The 20,174-nt window shown below is 38.7% G+C and overlaps 1 protein-coding gene and 1 long non-coding RNA gene across 7 annotated transcripts in view; one reads left to right on the top strand and one right to left on the bottom strand.

The window, feature by feature from the left end:
• The window catches only part of FBXW7 (F-box and WD repeat domain containing 7), a 187,613-nt gene extending 171,987 nt beyond the window's left edge, over positions 1 to 15,626 (top strand). For all 6 annotated transcript variants that reach the window (XM_041122390.1, XM_030010890.2, XM_030010879.2 and 3 more), the window contains 6 exons: positions 1,549 to 1,685; positions 3,363 to 3,476; positions 6,576 to 6,757; positions 7,833 to 8,058; positions 12,334 to 12,544; positions 13,575 to 15,626. In XM_041122390.1, the coding sequence (XP_040978324.1) occupies positions 1,549 to 1,685; positions 3,363 to 3,476; positions 6,576 to 6,757; positions 7,833 to 8,058; positions 12,334 to 12,544; positions 13,575 to 13,843 (1,139 nt within the window). In that variant the 3' untranslated portion in view covers positions 13,844 to 15,626. The remainder of the gene's footprint in view (positions 1 to 1,548; positions 1,686 to 3,362; positions 3,477 to 6,575; positions 6,758 to 7,832; positions 8,059 to 12,333; positions 12,545 to 13,574) is intronic.
• Positions 5,754 to 9,896, bottom strand: LOC115340084. Its single transcript, XR_003922918.1, has 4 exons — positions 9,704 to 9,896; positions 9,224 to 9,352; positions 8,802 to 8,921; positions 5,754 to 5,866 (listed from the first exon to the last, which is right to left on the bottom strand). It is a non-coding gene; the product is annotated as an uncharacterized LOC115340084 (long non-coding RNA).
• Positions 15,627 to 20,174: the final 4,548 nt, after the last annotated feature.

A 20,174-nucleotide genomic window follows, 5' to 3' on the forward strand; every position in this document is an offset into this window, starting at 1 on the left:
GTAGGAGTATATAGTCTTGCAGTTTGTAAATAACATGGAGGAAAAAACTGTTTCAGTGGTTGGGCAGAAAGGATGCTGTAATTTCATGTCATTTGTAGGAATATTTAACAGAGAAATGGCACATGGTAGGGGGAGAAGGTGCTAACTTGATTGCTTAGAGAGGGACACACAATCTGTAAGCCACATGGATGTCGCCTGCTCATGTCAAATCCAGAAGATACAGTGGTTCAGCAGTAGTATGAATGGGCAAAAAAAAAGGCTCCCAGGAAAGTAGCCACATATTTGAGCACATGGAGAAGGTAAGCTTTTGTTTTTAAGGAGAATTACATGAACAAGGAGTCTGTTCTGGGGGGCAGAGCACATGCATGTGATCTCAGTATTCCTCTTGGACACAGGCAAAACCAGGGACCTGTCCAGGCTGCCTCGGAGTACGGAGACAAGAACTTGTGAGAGGTTGATGCAAAGGCTTTAACAAACATGACAGTGTGAATATCGCTGGCTATTTGTAAAGGCACCTAAATTAATTAGTTTTCTTTTGCAATGGAAACCAGGTGTCTAAACTCTTAAATCTTCTCTTAACAATTATCCTCTTACAAATTTCAGTGAGAATGTATTAAGAGGACAGAATGAGAAAAAAGGAGAAGGTTGAGGGGGGAACGAGCCTACATTTGTGAGCTTAGAAGTAAAAATAAATATGGCCAGGCATGAGAGTGCAAACAAAACCGTATTGTAGACTGGTTAGACTTAGTGAGGTGCTCAGTAATATGAAGGAGCAGTTAATTCAAGACTTGCAGATAGAGACACCAGAGAAGGGCCTGAAGGCAGAAGAGTGAAATCCACATACTGGCAAGAGACAAGACTCTTGCTAGTAATGAGATGCAGTAGAGAGAGGAGCTGCATAGAAAAGGGAGATGGGTGAGAGAATTGTAAAAAAAAGATACATCTCTAGTAGCGAGGCTAAAACGAAGCACTACCGCTTAAGTGTTGGTTCAGAAAGGGCATAGCTATACTTACATTCTAGCCAGGAGAGGACAATGCCAAAAGCACACAGCCTTTCAAATCAAGAAAAGACTTAAAAGCTCACTAATACCGAGTCACAGTGAACTTAATGAAGATGCGTGACCAGAGAGGAGGACTGCATACAGAAAGGTTTACTTTTTGAAGGCTTCCAAAATGAGCATACAAGTGGTTATGGAGTTTGTTGGACAATACCCATTTGAAAAAGGCAATAATCTGCTACATTGCCTCAGAAAGAGGGATCAAAACCAAGCTAGTAGGTTGCCAGCAAGGAATGATGAACTAGAGCATTTTCAGCCACGATTACCATAATGGTTATGCTTAAACGACAAGGAAAGATGTAGTATAAAGAGCTGAGGAGCAGGGCGGTGTCGCTGACACACAGTGCAAATATTGGCATGCGGGAGGTTGTTACGTCAGTGCAGTATTTAATGTCAGAGGTCACTGTAAAGGTGTGGGAGGGAAAGAAGTTGTTTTCTTTGGAGTCGCCTCATCTCTCCCCCTCCCCCCTTTTTTTAAAATTCATTTTAGGGATTGATGAACCATTACATATCAAGAGGAGGAAAGTAATAAAACCAGGCTTTATACACAGTCCGTGGAAAAGCGCCTACATTAGACAACACAGGATTGATACCAACTGGCGGCGAGGAGAACTTAAATCGCCTAAGGTAAGTTTCTGAGCTATGTGCGTGGTGCCATGAACAAAGCGGGATCAACTCATAGGTTTGGTTTTTTTGTTCGGACAAGCCAGACTATCCCTGCACAAAAACCAATGTATTGTTATAGGAAAAAAAATAAAAATTGTATTCTGGCTTACCCTGGGTTTAAATTAATTTCTGAGCACCATATTAACAAATCAAAATGTGATTCTTCATACAGCAGAATTCTTTCACTGCTGTTCTAAAAAATTCTGTGCAATTTCGTGAATTCCTATAAATATGCCAATCTCTTTGAGACAGATAATCTCAGAAACTTTATTGGAAATACTTATATTTAAAATTAAACATACACACACATATATATGTAAATATGTATACGTATGTATGTATTTGTAGAGCTGGGCCATGTTGCTACATAAAAATGCTCCACAAGTATTCTGTGATCATTTCATGCTTTATACATACTCTTCTAAATTGAGCAGCACAAGACAATAACTTCATTCCATGTTAAGATTCTTTTTGTTTTTTAAAATACAGACTTCTTTAATGACATTGATATGTTACGGTTGCGTCTTTTCCAATATGAAGATATGAAGCAATACTTCAAACCTTTTGTAAAATAAAATAGCAACTGTCTAATCAAACCTGGTATTGAACAAGCAGAAACATGAACAAAACACATATTCATAGCCTTTTAAGGTTTTAAGGCAATTTGCCTGTTTTCTTGATTCCTGTACCACAAAATAATAAAAATAAGAACAAGAAAAAATCCCATGGAAAACCTATGGCTATATCCCGCTGTTTATTTGGCCGTGACTTACGTACATCTCTGGCAACGGCTCTGTATTTCTTGCCTTGATACGCCACATCAACTTGTCTTGGGAATTATTATTAAAATTACAGCCTCAGGCATTATCCAAATGCCCATTTCATTTCGATGAACATCTTGAAAAGTGTTCAGATATCTTAAATAAAATATTCCTCATCCTATGTATTCTGATAAGGATTTCTTTGCTGTATTGCAGCAAAGTGTACTGAATTGCAGTTTTTCCCAAATCAAGCATTGAAAATCCCACCTCTATAAAGCACCATCCAATCCACATTTCCAGCACATTAAATTATTGCTTTTGTTTGTATTTAATCGAGTTAATGGTTTTCTATTTTTTTACTTTGGTGCTGCCTGGCATTTCACAGATTACAATGCTTGGCTGGTAAGGAAAAAAAAATAGATATAGTCAGCCTTGACCACTGAAATGCAAATAAGCAGCAAATAATACAACACCATCCTTTTTGTTCAAGATAGATTGAAACAACTCTTAAAAGGTAAAAACATAACTCAGCTGAAAAATAGAGAGGTGGAATAACTGCAGAGGAATTGAGCAGTGTCCAGTTACTAATTTAGCCTACTTTTATGAGTGATTTTTCCTAGTACTTTCAGGAGGCTTGCAGTAACTGTAGCGTGCTTGCTAAGCAATGCTGTGCCACTCCACGGAGGAAGGAAAATACCTTCTTTGGTCCCAGCCGGTGGTAAATTAGACCTGACACACGGGATTAAGGGGCCTTATTGTTATTGAAGCAACTCCAGCATTTTATAATTTATGAATCAGAAGAGCACTTTGTTTCTCTGGCTTCTCTCTAATCTCCTGTGTTAAATTGTGACTACATTTTTATGTTCTTTATCGTCAGGTGCTCAAAGGCCATGATGACCACGTGATCACATGCCTTCAGTTCTGCGGGAACCGAATAGTGAGCGGCTCTGACGACAACACACTGAAAGTGTGGTCAGCGGTTACAGGCAAGGTAAGTCAGTCAGTCATTCTGCTGAATTCCTTAGGAAATGAGCTACAGGTAGAGCACCGGTATGTCAAAAATGCTGCTGTGCCATCAGACCACACTGAAGGGTGGTCTTTAGTGCCGTCTGGTGCAAAAATCAGAAAAAGTACCGGTAAACATTTGGGTCATCTTTTCCCACACAGAAACTAGTCTAGTTCAAAAAAGTCACCTTGATGTGAAATTGCAATGCTGCTCATGTTACCACTGGCACATATCCTTGTTCTCTTGGCAATTCTGCTATTCTTGTGTAGTCGTTTGTGACATGGATTCTAAAGAATTTGGACAGATACTTTGCTTTATCTTCCTTAAAGCTTAATTTAGCCTGCTTTTACCCCTCTGGATCTCCCTTTGTCACTTGTCTTCTAGCATTCTTTCTGTTGTTTTCAAGTTATTGAAATGGGTTGTTCATTTTACTGGCTCTGATTTCAAATACAGAGTTTGTTTTTCTTTCTAAGCTACTATATTGCTGAGCCACCAAAAAAAAAAAAGTAACTTGCTTTAGGTTTAAATATTTCCTATTAAATTAGATCCAGCTCAGGCAGGAATTTAATAAGCTTCAATAATTTAATTTTGGCTTAGAGAAGCAAAACAATATGTGCAATCAAAAAGACAGTACTGAACATTTCACTCATGTTAGAACATCACAGCTACTCAGCACACAGATTTTTTGTTTTAAGGTGACTGACTGACCGTGCTCTAAAGATACAGAAAAGGCCCCAGGGAAACACTACTTTTCCCTTGTAGACTAGCATTGTGTGTACTTGGCTTTGTTTTAATGATACAGTTACATGAACAACAGGACAGCTATTGAGGATAATGTGTTTAAGAGGTAGAAGGTATCCACTTTATAATGTTGAAGCTGAATGGATAAAGCATTTGTCTTTGCATGCCTAGAAGATCCTTGATGGGATTGTAAATACTACTGTGGGGAAGAATAAAATTAAAAGCAATAGGCAGCCTCACTCTGCCTCTGTTGGCTTCCCTACAACAAACTGTCTAATGAAGGAACCCATATTGAAATTTACATTTTTTAATTGAAAAGGGCAGCCTAAACTCAAATGAAAAATACTTCCTTTGTACATACCACCATCTCAAAAGCAAAATGTTCCTTTAAATATATAAAATTGATCATAGTAGCATGACTTAACAATTCCTGTTCAGTAATTTTTTGAAAGTAATTACAAATCCTAGTGTGACTATTTACCCCAAACCTTTAAGAGAGCCAGAAATTATATATGAAAGATGGAAGAGTGCTATATCAGCCTTCATGCTTACTGATGCTGAAGAATTAATAAAATAAAAAAACCCTAAAGGTTGGTTTGTGCAAATGAACATGACTAAATAATTCCCTTGACAGATGTAAAGCCCAAAATAAGGATTCTGTGTTCTTACTGCTTTAGAAGGATGATTTCTTAAAATATGAGCAAATCGGTTGAAATTTTAAAAAAAAGGGAACTGTAAAAGTGAGTAACAGCTCTGAACTGAAAAAAGATGGGATTTGATAGCAGTGAACTAAGCTAGGAGCCAGGAATTGCAGAAGACTGGTAAAAAATGTTAAAGAACAGGAAATCTATGTACAGCAAAAAAGCAAAGGCATTTTCAAGGATGTTAGAAAGAACAGGATATTAACAACAGAAATTAGTATACTATCACTGATGCAGAAAAAATATTTATTTGGGGAGAAAATTCATGTGATGGAGGTACAGCATGCAGTAATAACAGAACATTTCAGCAGAAGCTCACAAGGATGTTCAAAAACAACTACCAAAGTTATGGTTTTTCTTATTACAGCTGATCCAGATAATCTGTATTTGATGATTTTTTTCTAAAGTAACCTGTGGGGTAAAATTGGTGTTTCTTCAGAAGGTACGAGCACAAGGAGAAGATCCAAAGGATGGCCAGAAAGCTAAAATTTGTCAATAATTAAATGCAGTAAACTGAAAGACTGGGTATTTAGGATACGTTATCTCAGATAAAAAATATTGGACTACGACAAGAGGAGTCAACTAAGAGTTAAAGGAAGGCCATGGCAATTAATGCCACTTAGCATTAGATTACAGAAGAAGAGATCATCAAACTGTCTTGACCTCTTTTCTTGTGCAGTTACAGGTTTGAATGATAAAAATAATCGTGCAGAAATAGATGGCTATGTGCACTGCAAGGCTGTATCCCCATGACACGACTGAAGAAAATAGAGCAATGCAAAAACCAACATGGCATATATTTAAATGGGTTAGAAAGTGGGTAATTATAGAGATCATGTTGTTAATGTAAATGCAGAATCTTCATGGAGTATCTTTCTAGAGGGGTCTTGCAAGGATCTCTTCTTGTCAGTGCTAATTAGCACTTATTGCTGCCTGGTGAGAAAGCATATATAGTTGTTACTTGTAAAGGATACAGGCTGAGAGACAGAGACAAGTCATTGTTCCAGAGTGACGGAGGTTTTATAGAAGTAGGTGTGAGCAATCACTTTTCTCTACATGGTGAGAAATCATGTCGTACATTTGGGATCAAAGAAGGTAGGTTGTGCTTATGTAGTGTGCGATTCTCTCCTGGGTAACAGTAAAGTGAAAAAGGTTTGAAACGTGATTTTGCAGTATTGATGCTGTAGCTATGGCTCACAGAATGCAATGTTTCTTGGATAAACAGAAAAATACAATAAGAGTATATGGTTTATAGATTGGTGGTAAAACTACTAAGAGAATGCTTTCTCCAGTTCTAATACTCACGCTTCAAAAAGCTGTTGGAAAACCTGCAGTGACTCAGAAAAATGCCAGGAAAATGACTCAAGGCTGCAAAACATGCCATGTATTGAGAAATTTGGAAAGACAGTTTAGTTTATCAAGGGGAAGATTATAGGGAAAATTCCTTATAGTCGAAGTACTGACAATGCAGAGAGAAATTTGATGAGTGTTTTCTAAAAGGTGGGATTTTTTAGTTCAATCACAAAGCAGTCTCCACGGGTCTTCTGGCTCTTGCTATGAGAGACTACTGTTACCTCCTAGATTACTTCAGTTTCCATTCAACTCTGTCAACAGGGTAACTAAGCAAAATATTTCTTTTCAGTGTTTGAGAACACTGGTTGGGCACACAGGCGGAGTCTGGTCATCACAGATGAGGGACAATATCATCATCAGTGGATCTACAGACCGAACGTTGAAAGTCTGGAACGCTGAGACCGGAGAGTGCATACACACCTTGTACGGACACACCTCCACGGTGCGTTGCATGCATCTCCATGAGAAAAGGTAAGGCTTTGTCTAAAGCTACAGCCACAGTTTGGCTTGTAATTTACACTTGTGTTCACAGAAAATGCTTGTTAAACTTGGGTACCTCATCCAACATTGAGTGAAATACAAACCAGGCGAAGCATTCAAACTAAACTACATAAATCAACACAAGGGAGGAGATGATTAATAGAAGCAAAAGCATAAGAGTACTAATTAACAGAAAATTGAGTCATGTACTTTATAAAGTCACATTCTACATTATTTCAAAACTAATTCTTTGTTATGCTGTGATCCAGTCTCCCACACTCTGAATAGTTTCTCCTTTTTGTCAATGCTACAAACTTCTACTCATTTTACAGAATGACTTTTTAAGTACCGTCACTGCAGTATTTTATTTAAATATTAACTGATCATATCATAGTTTCTGCAATAGTAAACCATGTCTCGATTCAACGAACACTGGCAAAGCTGTTTTACTTGGCTCTGGTAATGAGCTGTTGACAGAGTGCCTGTTGGTTGTATTTCTTCTCTTTTGAAGAATGACGAGGTTTTTTCTTTATCAATGCCATTAATATTAATTCCTTCTCATTTCTGTTCTTGCCTAAAAAAGCTTTTAAAAGTATAAACTGAAAAAAATCAAGCAGAATAACTTTCACTAAAAGTAAAACTTCTAAAGGTCTTCTTTGTTTAGTTGTTAGAATTAGTTAACTCAGTCATTAGAACCGAATGCTCATAGCACTGGGTGAAGCTCAGCATATTCATAAGCTTTCATAGATAGATACAACAGTCCACATAATTTCTCATGGCATCGTTTTGCTGTTCAGGAATGAAGTGCCTTTTTAAATACTGATTGCTAATTATATCAAATAGACAGATCCTGAGGAGGTGAGTAGAGTAAGGAAGAAAAACACTGAAGTCATTTGCCACCCTAATGAAATGTCATGCCAAACTCGATCTTTGGCAGCTAGTGGACTAATGCTATCTAATGTCCAAAATTAAAACTTGTAACTGATTTATACCCAAGTCTAATTGTTTTTAATAAATACTTTTATGTCCTATGCTAAGTACAGGAGGGGTTTTCTTGTTCCTCCAGAGTGGTCAGTGGGTCTCGAGATGCTACACTGAGAGTTTGGGACATAGAGACGGGCCAGTGTTTACACGTGCTGATGGGCCACGTAGCTGCAGTTCGGTGTGTTCAGTATGACGGCAGAAGGGTTGTAAGTGGTGCATATGATTTTATGGTCAAAGTGTGGGATCCAGAGACAGAGACCTGTCTGCACACACTGCAAGGGCATACTAACAGAGTCTACTCATTACAGGTACGTGATTTTCATCTGCCACTTTAGTTTCCTTAAGTAACATTTAAAGTCAGTTTATTTCACCTTGTTTATTAAATTGTGGGTACCTACTCCAGAATTATACAGGCCACAAGAATATAAAGGCATCTGTGATAGTCCCCTCTTTCATTTCGTTACACTAGTTATATGTTGTCTTAATTTAGAAACAGAGAATTTTTTAGAGGAGCTTTTTTTTTTTAAAGCACCCAGTACAATAAAGCCCAAATCTCCATAACAGCAAGTTAAGTAGTTTTGTGGGTTGCTGGGTTGTTTGGTTGGGGGTTTTTTTTTGAAATCTTGCATGTATTTTGGAGCTATGTTTTTGCTTTCCCCAAAGAAATTCTAAACCTACTGTTTTAAATAAATCAGATGCTATAGTAATTGAAAATGTGCCAAAACCCCCATTGGATTAATGTTCTGAATTATGCAGATCTGTTTATCCTTATTTTGTAGTCCCATCTTCCAGTTCCAAACTGTAATTCACAGTAAGGCCGAATCTAAAATTTTAATGTTCCGATGTAAATCTCCAGCCTTCTGCTTCCTCTTCTCTGACTAGAGGCCAGATCTACAACTGTGAGGCTTTGTCAGCAGAGACATGTTATTGTAGATGCAGGTTATTATGGTACTGCTCTGTGGCATGGCTCTATTGCCTACCAGTCATGCGAACTGCTCATCAGAACTAAGCTAGCAAAGATACACACAGACTTCATGTAGACTCTTCTTACCTTTACTAACCCAAAAGATCATCTTGTTCATTCATAGAGTCAAAGCATCACTTCCAGGCATTGAAAGGCGAAAGAAATTAATTTCATGCTTGTGCCTGTTCTCACCACAATCTGGCAGAACTTGAAAAAGAAATTAACAAAGACAGTTCAAAATCGGGAAATTGCATTCAGCATGTAACTACTCTAGTTTGTGGCTCAGAAAGTGAAGCTCAGTGCTAGAGACATTTTTCATAGAGTGTATCTTTCATAAGGTGTATCTTGTCATAATAGATTAAATGTGAAAAAAATATCTAATTGGTTTCCTTTCCCAAAATATGTAGTAAAATTTATCAAAAATCTCCAGCCCTTCTCTTACATTCACATGCTGGGGAGTACTCTCTAGACAAGCAGCAAGCAAGTTGAAAATGCTGTACTCTACCTACCTATCTCTTAAAAATATTCCAAATGTTGTATTTCATCTAGGGCAGTTTGGGAACAGCGTATGTTACTCTGCCTTCTCTTCACCACTGCCTCTTGTTTTGGCTTGTGAACATTCATGTCTTGCTCTGATACTGTAGTAATAATGGATCAAAAAATTGGGGTTATGTTACACACCAATACTATTTACACCCTGTAAATGGAGTCTGGCATTCTGAAACAAATTTCTGGGGGACAGGAAGCTACCGGTGCTTACAGTTTTAGGACAGAAAGATTCTTTAAAATTGCATGGTGAGCTCCTGCCCTTTGACCTGAAACAGCCCCAAACAGCAGAACTCCCACAAATACAATAATCAGGCTGAATAACCAGCCTGTCCTCCCTGTCCCCACTCCATGGCAGGTTCTATTATACCCCAGTATTTCCCCATTTGTAGACCACCTAGCATTTTCCAGAGATCCTTATGCAGCAGTTGAAGACTACTGACCATGTTGAGTTTTCTTCCTCTTTCTTAGCTGCTGTTGAAGTAATCCACAGATCCTCAGGGTTCATGGATAACAGCTCAACCACTGATCCAAACTCTTGTCTGACTGTAGCAATATCAGAGTAAAGTTTGTCTCGATGCCCAGCCTGAAAGCTCTCTTTCTGAATACCTTATGTACCTGGAATACAATTAATCTGTAGGAAAGGGGGAAAGAATTCAAAATTTGTTACATCAATCCAGTTTAGTTCTGTTTAGGAAAGAAAAACATTCTGTAGTGTTTCCACCCAACAAGTCTGCTGGGCTACTTAGCACTCCTTGTCCTTTTGTCTGAACTCAAATTAGTTCACATCCTCTTTTGAAAGCAGGGTGCCCAAAAAAGGATGCAAAATTCCAGTCAAAGTCTTACCAATGCTTACTACAAGTGAAAAGTTATGTTATATGCCTTACACAGCAGACGCCTATTTCAGATACCAGAGCATCTTTTTTTAGTATATTTTCACTAGAAATGCAATGCATACAGCAGATAAGCAGTCTGTATAAGCCAGTCGCTCTCTACATTCTTTTGGACCTGGGTACCACGCTCAACCATGTTTGACTGTAGAGATCTATGTTAGTTTTCTGTACGTTTTATAAAAAGAAGCAGTCTCAGATAGTTCAGTTCCCTTAATTGGGTTCATTCTTTGCCATTATTAGGTACCGGTCAGTCCACATGGACAAGCAGTGTCGGATGGTCCTAGCTATAACAAAGACTCCTGCCCATCCTGCATTCTCCCAGGCTGCAGCTGTACCTTCATTCATTCCCTGCCAAGCTCAGACCTTCACAATTTTCTCTTGACTTTTACACTCTTTGCTTTGGGTCAGTTCTACGATTTCAAATGTCACCCAAAGCCTAATGAAAATACTAAATGCCAGACCCCTCCCCGGAACTCTTTCTGATATCTCTAATAATGCTGTGAACAAAGTTCTGAACTGGATAGTATCCCTGCCTCAAATTTGCCTCCCTCTTTGAGAATATACAACCGAGGCATCTGCTGTTTCACATGGCTTTTTACTCTGTCACAGAAAAAAATCATATTGGTTAAGATAATTTTCCCACAAATCTATGTTTGCTGCTACTTAACACATTGCTAAGGGCTTACAACCAGATTGATTATTTGTTAGTTCCCTCTGGAAACTGAAGTTAGGCTGACCGATCCATAATTCTCCATCTCCCATCATCTCCTTCAATAAAGAAAGGAATTGTATTTGCCATCTGAAACTTGTCTGTCTTCCATGGGTTCTCAAAGATAGCAGCAGATGTCTCTGAGTTGTCTTAAAACAACTTGCCTTATGTGGGTTTTTTTTCCCCATTCTAGCAAAAGCTTGTACTCAGTTGTCAGCGGTGTTAGTGCTGTGAGCCTACACTCAGACAGCTGAGGACTGAAGCAAAAAAAAAAAAAGCTAAATAGCTGGCCTCACTTGGTGTTTCCTTCCCACTGAGCGTAAATGAGCTTTTTTATTTTGGCCTTCCTCATGTTTGGTTTTGTTTGTTTGGCGTTTTTTTACAGAAATGTTTTATCATCCTTAACAGCTCTTGGTAGTTTTATCTTGTTTTGTGCCCTGCCTTTCTGATTTTGTCCCAGTGTGCTCTTTTAAACACCTCTATTGATCTAGTTTCTACTTTTTGTACAATTCCTTGTGCTTTAGCCAAGTGGGTCTTAGTAATTTACTACACTTCCTATCTTTCCTTCACACAAGGGTAGTTTGTGTCTTTAAGAAAGTGCCAGCTCTCCTGAACTCTTCTTCCCCTCAGAGAATAGATATATAAAAACCTCATGGGAAGGAAGTCTCAATTTATTGAAGTATTCCTCCTTGAAGCCCACTGGTTTTATTCTACTGCTCTTTTCCCTTCCTTTTTTGAGCATTCTGAACTCTCATGTCATTGTCACTATCACTTAAGTTACTTTCCACCTTTATATTCTCTACATGTTCAGTCCTCTTGGTCAAAAGTGTCTCATTTCTCTTACATGTTCATGTTCTACATATTTTTATTTTATATATAAAATATGCCCAGAAAAATCCAAGAATTTGGACATGTTATCCTGTATGCCTTTCCCTACAGTGACTAAGAATTTAAAGTTCCTTACTGCACACAATCAGGATTATAAAATGCATAAACCCAGCATTTTTCAATTACATTCCTTCCATTTTCCTATGTTTTGTCTTTTTGTGTAGATGATTCTGGATTAACGTTGTGCCCTTCTCCAGCTTAAAGTCCCTCTGACTTGTGAAAAGCAGGTTTAGCTTGTTAATGTCGTAGGAAAACTTCATTCTTACTGTTGCACACTGCAGTAGCGTCAGGAGTCTGTTGTCTTTAAAGGAGCTGTATTACATTTAAAAGACCAGTGGTTCAGAGTCTTTCTCCTCGAACCACGTACCTCATAGCCCGTGTCTACAACAGGAGATTAGACTGACGATGAATCGCCTGCTCTGGTATCAAACGTGGCCATCTCTCCTTAGACTGAATTATTACTTTGTGATGCAGTTTCCAAATATATATAGCATTTAACGTTGCATTTAGTGAATTAAATGCTTGACAGCCTTCTTCGTAAGATAGTAATTAATTGTTTGTAATAGACATACCTTTCTTGTAGTTTGATGGTATCCATGTGGTGAGTGGATCTCTTGACACTTCCATCCGAGTTTGGGATGTGGAGACAGGCAACTGCATTCACACGCTAACAGGCCACCAGTCTCTCACGAGTGGAATGGAACTCAAGGACAATATACTTGTGTCTGGGAATGCCGATTCTACAGTCAAAATCTGGGACATTAAAACAGGACAATGTTTACAGACATTGCAAGGTGAGCCTAAACTACCTTCACATAAATCAAGCTGCCTGCAGTAATCTATGCTTGCAGATTCTACATTAAAAAAACCCTTTAAAATAATTACATACAAAGAAACAAGCATGGACCACTTACAACTTAAATAGTTTTCTGATGACATCTGTATGATCTTTCTCCGAATTAGAAGAACAAAACGTATTTAATCTAATCTATTCAAATCACTTGCCTATTATGAAAGGCAGATGGTCTGGAGTGATAGCAATTTGCTACGGGTATATTAGCCTAATAAGCCACAGAAATATGTAGGAAATGACATCTCAAAACAGTCAGTCAACGTATTTATTTAGGGGTCACTTGGATGTTTCAAAGTCTACTGATTAATTGGATCGGGAGGCAAAGTACACTGTCTGTTGCAATAAATCAAGAGCAATGAGTGGAAGATGTTTTCTTTATTTCAGTAAGAAGAATGATTTTTGTTTCCATTTTGACAGTTGCCACTCAGGCATCGTGCACACAAACACATTGCTTTGTTTCTCCCCACAAAAAAGGTCTTACATCATTCCTGTATATCATATGCAGCATCACTGGCTGGAGCAGAAAATTAAATTTCCTTATAAAGCAGACTCTGCTGTTTTAACAGTATATATTTATACGTCAATATATAACTGTCAATATTTACTGATAGAATAATCTCATAATAACACCTCAAAGGGACTTGGAGACAAACGCTTACAGCGGTCACCTCATTCTGGATGGTTAAGTTCATTTTCACGAATATCAAAGTGCACACTTGCCCTACTGCTTGTATACAACAAAACGAGATCACTGTAACACAGAAGGAAACATTGGGGAATTTTTCTATACCCGCATTCACTTTTTGAAAGCACAGCAAGGCTTCTGTACCTTTTAATGTACAAAAACTGAGTTAACACATCTAATGGATAGAAACGGCTGTATGCAAATAGCTAGGTATTTATTCTATATGCAGTGGTGTCTGACATTGCTTTCTAATTACAAATAAAATCATTTTGGTTTACTGTTACAGGTCCCAACAAGCATCAGAGTGCTGTGACCTGTTTACAGTTCAACAAGAACTTTGTAATTACCAGCTCAGATGATGGGACTGTAAAACTTTGGGACTTGAAAACGGGTGAATTTATCCGAAATCTAGTCACATTGGAGAGCGGGGGAAGTGGAGGCGTCGTGTGGCGGATCAGAGCTTCTAACACAAAGCTAGTGTGTGCGGTTGGGAGCCGCAACGGGACTGAGGAAACAAAGCTGCTGGTGTTGGACTTTGACGTGGATATGAAGTGAAGGGCAGAAAGATGAATTTGTCCAAACGTGGACGATGTTCTCCTTTCCCTCCCCCTGAAAAAAAAAGAAAAAAGAAAAAAAAAGAAAAAGGAAAAAAAATCCCTTGTCCTTGGTGGTGCAGGATGTTGGCTTGGGGCAACAGATCCTAAAGACCTACAGACTACGAAGGAGAAGACAAAGATGACAAACTATAACTGACAAGAGAGGCGTTTGCTGTCTCGTCACATCAAAAGGCTACACTTTTGACCGGGACAGCTTTGCAAAAATACGACTTTTGAAATGAAACCAGGTGCAATTATTTCTTTACTTTCCTCCAACTGCTCCTTGAGCAATTTGGAGGTGAAAAAAAAATTGTTACAGTTCTTGCTAACAGGTTATTTTACCACAAAGATCTTGAAAGAAGCTGCACAGGCGAGCCTGCTCGTGCACCCCTGGGCCACCCTGGGTCCCGGCAGCCCCTCTGAGCAACGCGCTGTCCCTTAGCTCCGCTCTGAGCAGGGGGTTGGACCGGACAACCTCCAGAGGTCCCTTCCAACCTCTACGAGCAGTCACTGGTTGACTTTCAAAAACTAGAGAGCATCTGCAATGAAAAAAAAACAAAAAAAAAAGAACAAAAACAAAGAGTCCATTCCTGGTGTGGAAAAGCTAAAATATTACTGTGAATTGTTTTGTACAGTTTTATCAGAGCTTTTTCTTTTTTTTCTTTTATTCCTCTTTTTTTTTGCCAACCATTGCCAATGTCAATCACAGTATTAGCCTCTGTTTAATCTATTTACTGTTGCTTCCATCTACACTCTTCAACACATAAGTTGCTCTGAGGTGGCAAGTTGTCCTGGGTTTTGAGAGTCCTCTGATGGATTTAATTCGCAATGCTGGTGCTAGAAGTAGGTCTTCAATTACGGGATTGTTGTCCCACCCCTGTACTGTATTCCCAGTGGCCAAACTTATTTATGCTGCTAAATGAAAGAAAGAAAAGCAAATTATTTTTTTTTATTTTTTTTTTTCTGCTGTGACGTTTTAGTCCCAGACTGAATTCCAAATTTGCTCTAGTTTGGTTACAGAAAAAGACTTTTTGCCACTGAAACTTGAGCCAACTGTGCCTCTAAGAGGCTGAGAGTGGAAGAGTTTCAGACAATTAAGAGTGAAGTTTGCCTGCAAATAAAGAATTGAGTGTGTGTGCAAAGCTTATTTTCTTTTTTCTGGGCAAAAATTAAAACACATTCCTTAGAACAAAGCTATTGCAGCCTGTTCTGTGGGGAAATTTTTCTTTGTGAGGGCTGTGGTGAATGGAATGAACATACATTAAAAAAACTGACAAAATTTTTAAAAAATATTATAAAATACAAAAATTAAAATAAAGTTGCTGGTCAGTCTTAGTGTTTTACAGTATTTGAGAAAAAAAAACAACTGTTACAGTTATTGCTGGGAGGAACTGACAGAGCAAAAACTTAACGTTTTTGTAAAGATGTCACATGCAAACAAAATGAGAAACGAAAGAGTCAAATGGTTTGCCTCATTCTCCAAGAGCCACAACTCAAGCTGAACTGTGAAAGTGGTTTAACACTGTATCCTAGGCGATCTTTTTTCCTCCTTTTTTTTTGTTTTTGTTTTATTTATAGTCTGATTTAAAACAATCAGATTCCAGTTGGTTAATTTTAGTTATGTAACAACCTGACATGATGGAGGAAAACAACCTTTAAAGGGATTGTGTCTATGGTTTGATTCACTTAGAAATTTTATTTTCTTATAACTTAAGTGCAATAAAATGTGTTTTTTCATGTTAGTATGTCTTTTTTTTTCCCCCCCCTCCTATTTCTTGTTGTTAATTTAATATCATACATCCTACGAAGGGTAAAGCAGGTCAAGTTGCTCAGCTTACTGGTAGATGCTAAAATATGTCGCAGGACTTTTTATGTAACCCTTCCACAAACAGGTGCGCGAGTGTCCTCTCCTTCAGTTGCCATATAGGATTTGTCACATGGGCTTCAGCAAACATGCAGGAAAGCCATTAGCTTCCTATCGCTAAGAACGTGTCAGGATTTGACTCCGGAGGGAGTCAGCTATAAAAAGCTGCTCAAGTACGTAAAACTTCTTCCGATAGCATCTTGTTACTGCATCTTAAATTGAAACAATGTTTATTATTTATGGATTTCAATCAATTGATTGCAGTCTGACAGCAGAGAATAAATCCATAAATACAACTAAAATCAAAGTTAGGATTGTAGGAGAGCTTGAAATAAAGCTTCTGAAGAAAAAAAAAAAAACACCCGACATCATTCCAGATCAGTCCAACAGCAGTTTTATCAGTGCCCTGAAAACAAGGTAAGTCATCAGCTGTCTCAGAAACTTACCACTTGAGTGTCAGTTTCTCTCTCAGATCTCCTTGACCAAAATCATTGTTTTCTTCTGTGTGAGACTCTTCTGTCAGGGCATAGCATTTACTTGTTTGTGACAGTTTTCCCTGTAGAAAACTCTCATTAAAGAAAACCAAACCAAAACATCAGAAGAGAAGATACATGGAAGGAAAAGAAAAATATTTACATACTTATACATCTATGACTATGTGCTATTCAAATGTAGTTCCAATCCCTACATTATGCAAAATAAGCGATGCTGAAGGATCACGCTTCCATCTGGCCTTGAGATTAAAAAGCCATACAAAATGACTGAGCAGCTACAAATTGTAAAATCTGTTCAGTGAGTTGGTGTTTAAGGGAAAAAAAATTGCAGCAAGCACTGACATACAAAAGCTATGATCATCTTGGTATTTATGTAAAAACAATTAAAGAGCTAATCCTCTCCTAAAATGACAGTGAAAGATTGCCAGGACTTACTTCAGGTTGTTCTGCTGAGAACACAGGCCAGGACTTTCAGCCCCCTGATGACAGAAGGTGCGTCAGTCTGGGCTGAACTACTTGTGAGAGGGGATGGAAATAGAAGGGTAGAAATATGAGTATTTAATGCAGGGAACAGAGCAATAGCTTTTAAGATTATGTAATTTTCTTCCATAATTTGTAGAAATTGCAGCAACATGTTTTCAAAGAGCAAAGGCACTGGCCTGACGGGGCAGAAGACTGAAATGACAGAAGAGGAAAACTAACAAATCCAAATCAGTTCAAGCTGTGTTTACGTACACTTCAAGCAGCCAATGTGACCAGGAGCAAAATGTGCTGAACCAGAATTGAGAAGTTTTCCAGTTGATAGTGTAGTTCCAACACTATCTTCTGTTCAGATTGATGCAGAATAACTTGAACCTGTTAAGCAAACCACATCTGTAGCTTCCTTCATCCCAGCTTCAGGTTACAAAAAAAAATTTGACTGGCTGCAAAGTTAAGATATGATAGACTGTCACATTAAAAACAAAAAACAACACAGTACTTACTTAAAAGTTGCTTTTTTAAAAGGCTTTTCCCCTTCAATAAAGCAACTTTACAAAGTTAATTGTGATAGCGCTCTAAAGACTTCTATTTTGTGCAAAGTCTGTTTAGGCTTGTAGGAGTTGATGTTGCTTATGAGACATCTGAACAACATAATTAATTAACATAAATCTGTTAATTTATTTAAGTGACAGCATTTCAAAAATGGGCCTGTAGGAAACACATCATGTGTAAGAAACTGTTCAAGCAGTTTTTCTTCACAGTCTCCTTATTACCCCCTTTATGTTGACACACTCACTGTAACATAGTTCACTTAGTACGGAGTCTTCAGTTTGGCAGCACGTGCGCCAGCTGAGGCTGTTGAGGAAACATCTTCATTTTGTGTAATTCAATTTTGATTTTAAGGTGGGTGGAGTGGTTTTGTTTTAAATAAAACCATTTAAGAATAGTAGTATAAGACTGTAACTGCTTTATGCTCTTAGTACACAGGCACTTCTTGAATCTAGTGGCTTAGTCATCGTAGGCTATGTCAAAATACCTACAGCTATGCTAGAGAGGGAATTGCACTAGTGTTTCTGGCATCTTACCCTCTTGTTTTAATGCCGATTCCCTTTTTTCTTTTTGTTTTAGCACCAGAAAGAGCTCCCTCATTTTCTCCTGTATCTGAAGCCAAATCAACAACATTAAAAGGGTTTTTTTAATAGGTATTATTCTTAGTAGACCTTGATTTTAGCAAACAAGTCAGAACTAGTATTGCCACTTCCTCCAAGAGCCTGTTCCTATGGTCTCAATTTACTTACTCAAGAGATAAGAGCAGACATTCAACAGCTGTGTCTACACCAATTTGTAGTTCAGATCAGCAGCTCTCCCAACAGAGCACAGTGCTGCCTCGGAGCCCACACGCAGGATTCGTTCAGGGTGTAACCGGCTCTGGAGCAGCCCTCCAGAAGCATGCCCCAGACACTCGAGCCACTAGTGAAGCACGTGGGACCAAACCAGAGCTAGTCCAGCACCTCAAAAATACATTCACGTGGACATTAGGTCCTCAGGACCAGCAAATCGGCGCTACAGCTCTGCTCCTAGTGCACAGCACCAATTGCTAGTGTGGGCGTAACCTTCCACAAGCCCTCTCCCACAGCACCCCTAGCTCCTCTTTTGTCATCGGCAAACAGCTCCCATGCAAACAGCAGAAAACCAGAATCTGCCCAATACCGCAACAGAGTTTTTGCCAGAGAAAAAAAAAGTTCACGTGCCTTCAACTGTCTTTCAGCACGCTTATGGAGAGGTTCTTCTGATTGGCTTAGGGAATCCAGTTTAAAAGAAATACAAATCTCTCACTATCAGTCTGGACAAAATTTTCTACCAGCAAGTCAACACATGAATCATACAGAAAAAGAAATTATGAAATTTTGTAGTTAGATAGGCAAAAGAACCAGGTTATAACAATAAAAAAGAAAAACCTGCCAGTAGTTACTTGAGTCACTCTGACCAAACAACTGTTAATTACTTAACGGGTAATATCCAAACATACTGACCACTGAATCTTTAATAATAAAGTAGGAATATTATTCTCTTTCCATCTCCTGCCATTTTATCTATAAGCTTGATCTCTGACGCTGTGCAAAGATACACATGCTATGTGATGATGTTTAGTATTTTATAATGATACATGATGTTTATGATTATACATGAAGTATATGATCTATATGATATACACCAGGTTTTTCAAACTTCATCTAAAAATGGCATATACAATTTTTCAAACACCTCTTCAAGCATCAGTGCAGGTTTATAAATACAACAGATGTTTTAACATAAAAGGTGTTCCACGTCCCTTCTGAGATAGATGGTCTGACAAACTAGGTGTCACCAAAAAGTCGGCAGCCAGTACAGGCTCTTGCTCCCTGTTCAGATTGCCAAATGGCCCAGCAGCTGTAGCGGTACTTCAGAGAAAAGAAATGGTGCATTGTGCTACCACGAGTACCCGCTGCCGATGGGAAATGCTGCATCACCCTGTGTGACTGCAGTTGCCAAAGAACCAGTGGCTTTATACTGTGTTGCCCTAGCCCAGATGGGATGTTAGAGTCCTATAAAATTGTAACTAACCTAGGACAGGATCTCCCCACCCACTAGAGATGCCAGAAATCATTAATCACACAGGTCGCCACTCAAGAGCTTGGCGGCACAGAAGAATCCAGCAGTGTTTCTAAACCCCACACTGTACAGGGCAACTGATACTTGGCCAAAGGCATCCTCCAGCTCTCCTTTGTCCTCACCTCTGCCTTGCTTAGATCCAACTTCAACTACCTGATCCCTACTCACAAGCTGATTTTGTCCAACCCTACGTGGCAGCAATAGTTTTGGTGAAAGATAAGCTGAGCTATTTGTCTTCTGCATCTCTGGGCTGCTGGAATCTACGCTGTACTTTTTGCCACTTTCTGCACGGAGACACACAACCTCAAGTCTAACACTGAATGCTCCAAGGTAGTACATGAAGGTGAGAAGACATCATTCAGCCCAGAGCGAGATTTATCATCAGTATTGCTAAAATGATTTCCACCCTGAGTCTAGACTGAAAATAGTATTCTAGACCTGGTGCTATTAGATAAGTTTCAAGTTGATTTCAATTCCTTATTTTTCCAGACATGAAGCTTTTAATGACACAGACCTCATCTGGCCTGGGTTTCTTCATGCCTGCAAAACAGGCACATCCTAAGAAGCTTCACAGTTTAAGCAGGATCATGAATCTTGTTGCCTGGAAGCTGGGAGAGGTCATGGTCTATGGACAGCAAAAAAACATGGAAGATCTACGTGAGCTGGATCAGAAATGACCTATGAAATTTCAGAGAAAGGCAGGTGCAATGAATTTGGGGCTTTTTATGTCCAACAGATAATAATTGCAATTCCTACAACAGCTAGCATGGGGTATTTCATCATCCTCATCAACAAAGCAC

Source organism: Aquila chrysaetos, chromosome 1 (genome assembly GCF_900496995.4).
Source record: "Aquila chrysaetos chrysaetos chromosome 1, bAquChr1.4, whole genome shotgun sequence".
NCBI lineage: Eukaryota > Metazoa > Chordata > Aves > Accipitriformes > Accipitridae > Aquila > Aquila chrysaetos.